The sequence below is a fragment of the Pteronotus mesoamericanus genome, unplaced genomic scaffold (genome assembly GCF_021234165.1).
Source record: "Pteronotus mesoamericanus isolate MK-2021 breed Mesoamerican mustached bat unplaced genomic scaffold, CSHL_Meso_final contig_56, whole genome shotgun sequence".
Classification (NCBI taxonomy): Eukaryota; Metazoa; Chordata; class Mammalia; order Chiroptera; family Mormoopidae; genus Pteronotus; species Pteronotus mesoamericanus.
Window position 1 is genome coordinate 1,244,127 of NW_026555201.1, and position 9,056 is coordinate 1,253,182.

Sequence of the window (9,056 nt, forward strand, 5' to 3'; positions counted from 1 at the left end):
TCTTTATTGGGGGTCGTTGTCTTGTTGGACCCGGAAGTGGCTTTGGGTCACGAGGATCCGCGGAGGAGGTGAGTGAGTCATGCGCGCGCGCGGACGGGGAGAGCTGGAGGGGGGAGGGGAGGAAAGGGGGGCGGGGATGATGCAATGTTTGGCAACCAGTGTCTGCGCGCGCAAGCGCAGGGGACTACGAGGGTGGTGGGAGGTGCGGGGCGGGGGGGGAGTAGAGGAGAGAAGGCGGGGCACCGGCTCCCAGCACCCAACGGCCCCAACGGCTAGCAACCTTGGCTGCCCTATAGGCTGACGAAAGAAACCTCATTGTAGCTTGTCTTCTTCAGGAGCTTTTGGTCCGCCCACCTGGCATTAGCCCCCGTTTTACCTCCTCCATAAAGATCCCATTTTTCTTGGCCCCCTCCCAGCTAATAATGGGCACAAAGTCTTTTAAACCTCCCTGCTTTGAAAGTTTGCATCCATCCGCCAAGATTTTCTATATCTCGAGTCTTAAAGGGGCCTTATCTTTTAACCTCCTAACTGCCTAAAAAGGGGACCAGAGGTACTTGAATCCTTTTGGTAGTCATTATCAGATCCTTTCAGAAGAGCATCTTTTTATGAGTCCTCAGCACGCCAGAATTCATGTTCTTTTTTCCTGGTAGGCCAGATTCTGTTTCCCCACTCATCTCCCCTAATGGTGCTCTGGTGTTTTTCACCAAAGACCAAGACCCACCCTTTTCACTGAACGAGACAGTAAGTCCTGTGACTCCCTGATCTGAGGAGCTGGGCATAGGCCTCCTGCCTCCTAGGTGTTTGGGCTACAGCAGAGCCTTGCTGTGTGCACTTCAGCGCACGACGGCCTTGAGGTTGTCAGGGGAGGTCAGATTCTAGCTTCAGCTGCCCCTCACTTGCCCAGGAATCCCAGTCCAGCCATCTAATAATCTCTGTGCCTCAACGTTTTGTTTGTAAATAAAAGTGAAAGACACCATGTAAAATGCAAAGTATATTTCCTTTTAGGTAGAAAACAGAGGCCATGTGGTAGTCTTTTACAGATCCTGTCATAGCATCATGAGGACAGCCACAGTTTGTCTAAGTAGAAACTGTCAGAAGGCTGGTGTAGCTGGGTGGCTGGTATACGTGGTGATCTGATAGTGACAGGCCCTGGGTCAGGCCTTGTCCAGTGCTCCAGACCTCCCTTTCCCCTCTGTAAGTGGGGCTGGCAGTGGGTTGGACCAGATGAGCTCTCCTGGTTCAAAGACAAGACCAGATTGTCAGTGACAGGCAGAGGTCATGTGACTTGACAGGCCGAGGTCGTGTTGTGACATGCTGACCTAGGGAGGTGGGTCAAGTCCCACCCAGCACAGAACTCGGGAAGCCTTTGGGGCAGGGCAGGGCAAGTCGCGACTTTCATCTTTGGGGGCTGGCCCCTCCCGGACCGGGCATTCCTGGCTCCCCCAACACAGTGTAGCTTTGCAAAGGCTTCTTCCCCGGGGAAAGCTGGGATTGGCCACCAGTGGTCTGGGAAGAGGCTCAGATCCTTCCGCGGAGGGCGGGGCGCGGGGGGGGGCCGCGTGGGGTGTTTGTTCTCTTGGGGATTAATGGGGAGTTGTGGGGGAGGGGTAGGCGCGCTCCCGCATGCGCACTGCGGCCCCTCCTGTTGGCTCTTCGTTGTCCACTGGGCGGGGGCCCGGCCCCGCCCCTCTCCCGTCCGGGCGGCGGCGGCGGTGGCGGCGGCGGCGGCGGCGGCGGCGGCGGCGACGACGGCGGCGGTAGCAGCCTGCGCGGTGCCTTCTGGGAACGGAATCCCCAGGGCTGCCCCTGGCCCCCATGGCGCATGCGCGGGAGGCCGCTCGGTGATCCGCGGCGGCGGCGGCGGCGCTTCCTGCTAGGACCGGCTGGGGCCGTACCGGAGGCTCGGGCTCCACCGACCCTCCTCCCACTCCCTCCCACTCACCCTCTGGGCCGCGACTGCGCAGGGCGGGGCCGGCCGAACCATGGGCCGCGGTGAGTGCAGGGCCCGGCCCCCCCCACCTCGCCCCTCCCCCTCCCCTCCCCTCCAGTCCCTACCCTCTGCCCCTTTCGCGTCCTCTCGGCCCCTTTCCCTGGCCCCATCCCCACTCCCCCGCCCTAACCTGCCCCCACGGTTTTCCCCTCTTAACTGCTTGACTTTTGCCTTCTTCACCTCCCTCCCTTCAGTGCCTTGCCCACCCTCCGCCCGCCCTCTCCCCAAGTTCCTTCCTACTTCGTGCGTCTTCCCCTCCTCCCCAAGCTAAGGGAAGCAGTCTGGGTGACAGGGCGCCTTGTTATGAGAGGGAAAGTTTTGAAGCCGCCAGTGTCGGGGGGAGAGCGATGGTGAGGTTGGGGAGGATACTTGCAGGTTTCAGGGGCGGCCCCACATATTAGAGGAGAATCCTTGATGGAGTTAATTTGAAGTGTTTGAGATAGGAGGTGTTGAATCCCCTTGCTTTAGGCTTGGGGGAAAATTAGGAGCTTCTCAGGATCCTGGGAGAAGACAAGAGCTGTGATTCCAGGCTTAAGAACACCAAAATGAACCAGATCAGCATGGGCGGGGGGCCAGTTCTGTTGGTACCACCCAAGCAGGCAGTTGGGCAATGGCTTGGTGACCTGTGGGGCAATCTGTACGTTTTATATGATTTCTCTGGGGGAACGGGAACAGCAGCGACCAGACTCTCTGGGAAACTTCCTAGTGGCCTGGCATTATGGGAATTTGCCCACACTCCTGGGTGAAGTCTTCTGTCCCTGATGGGACAAAAGGATCCAGCTCGTTATATCTGTAGGGATTGGGCTGTGATTCCTAGGTCCTTGAAAGTTGAGGCTTTGACTCTCTGGCCCCTAAGGACTGCACATGTAAAGGTTGGTTGTGGACTCAGCTAGCATATCCCTGAGATTTTTATGGGCACTTACTTCATTAAGGATCTTTCCCTTGAGAGTATCTTGAACTGTGGAGCTCTCCTGAGTTGGACAGATTCCTGACAGTCTCTTCTCTCTTCTGTCTTGCAGGTGTGGGCTAAGCCGGCGGCCCCGGCTTTAGACTGGACCCCACAATGTTTGCAGAGATGTTCAGGTAGCCATGATGGGATGTTAGAGGGCTCCCCCTTTCTCCCAGCTCTCTGAGGGTTTCCCCTTACCCTTGGGTTCTCTTCGGTCTCCCCACAACCTGTGCCTTCGTGGAGTACTCCCTCAGGTACCCAACCCATTTGAATCCTAATGCCCACATGGATGTGTTATCAGGCACGTGGGAGCTGATTACACACAATGAATGGGGGCAATGAGAGCAGTGGAGCAGACAGAGCTGGAGGCCCTGTGGCCACATCTGTCCCAATCGGCTGGCAGCGCTGTGTTCGAGAGGGTGCTGTGCTCTATATCAGGTACAAGATCCTCAAAGTTCCTGAGTTCTATTCCTAGGCCCTTCAGTTTCTTGCTTTTTCTCTCCCACCCCATCTCTCAAAACTCAGGTCTCTGGTACCCTGTTGCTTTCCTGTTCCTCCTTCCATTCTCAACCTTTTTGCTGTCTGTCTCTGAATCTGTTCTCTTTATTTTTGTCTCTTTCTACATACCTTACTCTCTGCCCTTTCTAGGAAGGTCTTTGATTAAAGAACTGTCATTTAGGAACGTCTTCTGATTCAGTGTCAACTAATCCCATTCTCTAATCCTGTCCTTTTCCAGCCCAAGTGGCACAGAGCTGTCTTCCTTGGAGCAAACCCGGAGCTACCTCCTCAGTGATGGGACCTGCAAGTGCGGTCTGGAGTGTCCACTCAATGTCCCCAAGGTCAGAGTGATCAGAGTGATGAGGCCTGCCAGAAAGTACAGGGATAAGCTTAGAGACTTAATGCAAATCACTGCCCAGGGTCGGTAGCCTTTGTTATAGCTTCCACCCCCTCAGGGTCCCTGTCCATGCTTTCTACCTTACAGGTTTTCAACTTTGACCCTTTGGCCCCGGTGACCCTGGGTGGGGCTGGGGTGGGGCCAGCATCAGAGGAGGATATGACCAAGCTGTGCAACCACCGCCGGAAAGCTGTTGCTATGGCAACCTTGTACCGCAGCATGGAGACCACCTGCTCACACTCTTCTCCTGGTGAGTCTTCTCCAGTTTGCAGAAGACTGAGGACAACTTAAGGGGCCTGGAAGAGGAATGGTGGGAGGAGCTTTATAAGAGGGAGCAAGAAGAAGGGTGGATTGGGGAGCTACTTGGTGAGAGGAGGGCAACAGGTAGGTTGGGAATTTATGAAGACAAAGGAAAGTTCTTGGAAGGGGAACTACGGCTAACCCATTATTTCTTGTTTATTGCAGGAGAGGGAGCGAGCCCCCAAATGTTCCACACTGTGTCCCCAGGGCCCCCCACTGCCCGCCCTCCCTGTCTTGTCCCTCCTACAACTCCACTTAATGGGGGCCCTGGCTCCCTCCCCCCAGAACCACCCTCAATTCCACAGGCCTTCCCCCCTCTAGCAGGCCCTGGGGGGCTCTTCCCACCGCCAAGGCTCCCTGACCCAATCCCCTCTGGAGGCAGCAGCAGCCCCTGTTTCCTCCCAAGGGGCAACGCTCCTTCTCCAGCTCCACCTCCTCCACCTGCCATTAGCCTCAATGCCCCCTCATACAACTGGGGAGCTGCCCTCCGATCCAGCCTGGTACCCCTTGACCTGGGCTCTCTTCCAGCCTCCCATGCCTCCTCCTCACCACCTTCAGACCCTCCTCTCTTCCACTGTAGTGATGCCTTAACACCCCCTCCTTTGCCCCCAAGCAATAATCTCCCTGTCCTCCCTGGCCCCCCTGGCCCCACCACTCAGCCACCAGTGTCTTCAGCCACTATGCACCTGCCCCTGGTCCTGGGACCCCTTGGAGGGACCCCCACGGTAGAAGGACCTGGGGCACCCCCTTTCCTTGCTAGCAGCCTACTCTCTGCAGCGGCCAAGGCACAGCGTCCCCCGCTGCCCCCTGCCAGCACTTTACAGGGCCGAAGGCCCTGTGCCCAGGCGCCCTCAGCTTCCCACTCATCATCACCCCGTCCCACTCAGCGCCGTCCCCGCAGGCCCCCAACGGTATTGCGATTGCTAGAGGGGGGGGGCCCTCAAGCCCCTAGGCGGAGCCGTCCTCGTGCCCCTGCTCCTGCCCCCCAACCCTTTTCTCTCCCTGAGCCATCCCAACCGATTCTCCCTTCTGTGCTGTCCCTTCTGGGACTCCCCACACCTGGCCCTTCCCACTCTGATGGAAGCTTTAACCTTTTGGGGTCAGATGCACACCTTCCTCCTCCCCCAACCCTCTCCTCAGGGAGCCCTCCCCAGCCCAGGCACCCCATTCTGCCCTCCCTGCCTGGGACCGCCAGTGGCAGCCTCAGCAGTGTGCCAGGTATGTGAGTGAGTGTGGAGGAGCTCCTCCTCTTCTGGGGTGAAAAGAGAGCGAAGGCATTTAGGGGAGAGTTTAGAGCTCTTTGGTGGTTTTCTGGGTTAGGGGCAGGGAGGTTGGGTTATTTGGACACTGGGAGAAAGAGCCTCCCTTGAGCTGAATCTCTCTTTTCCTTTGCAGGTGCCCCTGCCCCACCAGCTGCCTCCAAAGCCCCTCTAGTCCCCAGTCCTGTACTTCAAAGCCCATCTGAAGGGCTTGGGATGGGGGCGGGCCCTGCCTGCCCTCTGCCTCCCCTGGCTGGTGGAGAGGCTTTCCCTTTCCCCAGCCCTGAGCAGGGCCTGGCACTGAGTGGAGCCGGCTTCCCAGGGATGCTAGGGGCCTTGCCTCTCCCTCTGAGTCTGGGGCAGCCTCCACCTTCTCCATTGCTCAGCCACAGTTTATTTGGCATGCTGGCTGGGGGAGGGGGACAACCTCCCCCTGAGCCCCTGCTACCCCCGCCAGGGGGACCTGGCCCTCCTCTAGCCCCAGGCGAGCCTGAAGGGCCTTCGCTTTTGGTGGCTTCCCTGCTTCCACCACCCCCTTCAGACCTTCTTCCACCCCCTTCTGCACCTCCTAGCAACCTCCTTGCCTCTTTCCTGCCTCTGTTGGCCCTGGGCCCCACAGCTGGGGATGGGGAGGGATCTACAGAGGGAGCTGGAGGTCCAAGTGGGGAGACATTTTCAGGTTTGGGAGACCTGCCCCCGCTACTGTTTCCCCCACTTTCAGCCCCCCCTACCCTCATAGCTTTAAATTCTGCGCTGCTGGCTGCCAGCCTGGATCCCCCTTCGGGGACACCCCCCCAGGTGAGGATAGGGGGTGATTGGGTGGGGCAGAACAAGAGGTAGAATCAAAGATGGGAGCTGGGAATCAAAGGCTTTTGGTTTTATGGTGAGCTCTTCCTCGGGGCCTTTGAGAAGGGCTTAGTGCTTGGCTAGGGGTAGGACAGCTGTGAGAACTGGGTCTGTATTTAATAAGTGTGACCTACGTCACATGAGGCTTCAGTGAGATTAGATATGTGAAAGTATTACACATGTATGGGATACTTTACACATGTGTTACAACCATTCTTTATCCTTAGCCCTGTGTCCTGAGTGCCCCCCAACCTGGACCACCTACCTCCAGTGTCACCACGGCAACTACTGACCTGGGAGCCTCCTCTCTGGGCAAGGCCCCCTCCAACTCAGGGAGACCCCCCCAACTCCTTAGCCCTCTGCTGAGTGCCAGCCTGCTGGGTAAGTCTGAGGGTAAACTGGTGTGAAAGAGAAGAAAGGAAGCAATAAAACTTGGAAGTAGCAGCTGGATGAACTGGGGAAGAAAGTCTTTGACCTCTGGGTAAAGCCCAAGAATAATAGGGTTTGCTCAGCTTAATTGATTTGCCCAGGAAGACCCTTGACTTTATAATTCAACAGGTGACCTATCTTCGCTGACCAGCAGCCCTGGAACCCTCCCCAGCCTGTTGCAGCCTCCTGGCTCTCTTCTCTCTGGCCAGCTGGGGTTGCAGCTCCTCCCTGGGGGGGGAGCTCCTCCGCCCCTCTCAGAGGCTTCTAGTCCCCTCGCCTGCCTGCTACAGAGTCTCCAGGTGAGGGTTTGGGGGTATGTTTGTCAGGAATTTTTTCCCAAACTGGAAAGCTGGGCATTGTGAGTTAAAAAGCAGAGGGACTATATTTGAAACTGAGATTTATTTATTTATTTATTTTTTGGCCTGCAGATCCCTCCAGAGCAGCCAGAAGCCCCCTGTCTGCCCCCCGAGAGCCCCACCTCAGCCCTGGAACCAGAGCCTGCCCGGCCTCCCCTCAGTGCCTTAGCCCCGCCCCACAGTTCTCCCGACCCCCCAGTCTCTGAGCTGCTCACTGGGAGGGGGTCAGGGAAACGGGGCCGGAGGGGAGGAGGGGGACTTAGGGGCATTAATGGTGAGGCCAGGCCAGGCCGGGGTCGAAAGCCTGGCAGCCGGCGGGAGCCTGGCCGACTAGCCCTCAAGTGGGGGGCACGTGGTGGCTTCAATGGACAAATGGAACGGTCCCCAAAAAGGACCCACCACTGGCAGCATAATGGGGAGTTGGCTGAAGGGGGTGATGAGCCCAAGGATCCATCCCCTCCTGGGCCCCATTCTGAGGACCTTAAGGTAAGTGCAGAGTGACCGCACGGTGCAGCCATGGTGCATTTCCCTAACTTTCCCTGCACACACAGTCCATCTTTTCTCAGGTGCCCCCAGGGGTAGTCAGAAAGTCTCGTCGTGGCCGGAGGAGAAAATACAAGTGAGTGTTGGGCCCACCACAATCCTGGCCTTTCCTCACTTCTTACTGGGTTTATAGAAATGACTAAAGAGTAGCTTGGCTTTCAAAAGGGCAAATACTTAAATGTGAATAAGAATATCATGGCTTTACTGTCCAAATGTAGAAAGTTTCCCACCCAAACTCTTGACATTCACCTGGTGCTTGGGGAGGTGTTCCTGATCATCTGTGCCCCTTATTGCAGCCCCACCCGGAACAGCAATAGCTCCCGCCAGGACGTTACCTTGGACCCCAGCCCCACAACCCGAGTAAGTGTGTCAGTGGGTGGAAAGGAGAGGATGCAGGAGGAAAAGGGGGTTAGAGGGAGGGGGAGAAAAGTAAGACTTCTTGATACCTAGCTGTTTGATTACTTCTTTCACCTTTCCCTCTTGTATAGGCGGCTGTCCCTCTGACTCCCCGGGCCCGCCCTGGCCGTCCTGCCAAAAACAAGAGGAGGAAACTGGCCCCATAGCAGCCATACCTGGAGCTGGATCTGACCCTGATTGGGGAAAGCTGAGTGCTGAGCCTTGGGAGCCCCTGCCAGCCACCTGCACCTGTGGACAGTGGGTGGGGGCACTACTCCCCACTCAGAGCACAAATGCAAGCCCTTCCCCTACAATCCCATCCTGAGCCATTGCAGGGGGTAGGGAAGCTCAACCCCTCCCCCCCAAAGCCATGTCACTGAAAAGGCCTTGGGGGGGAAATGGTATATGGCCCGCTCCCCACTAGGCTAAGGGGAACAACCCCTTCCCCAGGTCTTTTATTTGTTTAAGTTATTTTTGCACAAATGACTTTTATATTTAATTCGACTTCATTGCCTCCCTTCTTGAAGCCAGCAGGCTCAGTTTACAAACCTGTGAGCTACTGTTGGCGGCTGCCCTCCTTCCCAGTGAAAGGTACAAAGCAATAAGCATCATGCATCCTCCCTCACCCCTCCAACACCCCTCTGTCTCTGGCTCAGGTTGCTCAAAGCACAGATCCCCTCTTACCCCTGTCCCCAGGTTTGAAACACATAGCCTCATTTCAAGGTGTATCCAGCTTCCATCTACTTTCCTCTGGGATAGAAAAAGGGGGTAAGGGGGCAAAGAGAGCCCTCTGGGACTCTCCTCCCATACACACTACACTGCCCCTTCTTCCCCCCCTCCCCCCGATCAAAATGCTCAGAGACATTGTGATGATGTGACTGAGGATTATGCAACATGGTCCAACCGGAGCGGCCAGCATGACCAGCTGTCCAGGGGCTGCCTCCTGCCTTTTCTTTTGTAAAGACAAGACCCTTGGGAGTTTTAATTCTGTTTTGTACTTGCCCTGTGGGGCCTCCACTGCTTTTCTATGGGAGACACTCTTAATTTAACAGATGAGAATATTTTGAAACTCTGGCTCTGACTCTGTACTCAT

General features: G+C 56.6%; 1 protein-coding gene across 2 annotated transcripts; it reads left to right on the plus strand.

Annotated features, from left to right (window-relative positions):
• The first annotated feature begins 32 nt into the window (after positions 1-32).
• On the plus strand, positions 33-9,020 carry MBD6 (methyl-CpG binding domain protein 6). 2 transcript variants are annotated; one of them, XM_054579994.1, is made up of 13 exons: positions 33-68; positions 3,010-3,073; positions 3,241-3,377; positions 3,676-3,778; positions 3,922-4,084; positions 4,300-5,352; positions 5,530-6,191; positions 6,467-6,620; positions 6,798-6,967; positions 7,097-7,510; positions 7,591-7,643; positions 7,864-7,927; positions 8,056-9,020. In XM_054579994.1, the coding sequence occupies exons 3-13, from the start codon at positions 3,265-3,267 to the stop codon at positions 8,128-8,130; spliced, it is 3,024 nt and encodes a 1,007-aa protein (XP_054435969.1). In that variant the 5' UTR covers positions 33-68; positions 3,010-3,073; positions 3,241-3,264; the 3' UTR covers positions 8,131-9,020. The 2 variants fall into 2 exon arrangements, with proteins under 2 accessions (XP_054435969.1, XP_054435968.1); XM_054579993.1 differs by lacking the exon at positions 33-68 and adding an exon at positions 1,813-1,992.
• Positions 9,021-9,056: the final 36 nt, after the last annotated feature.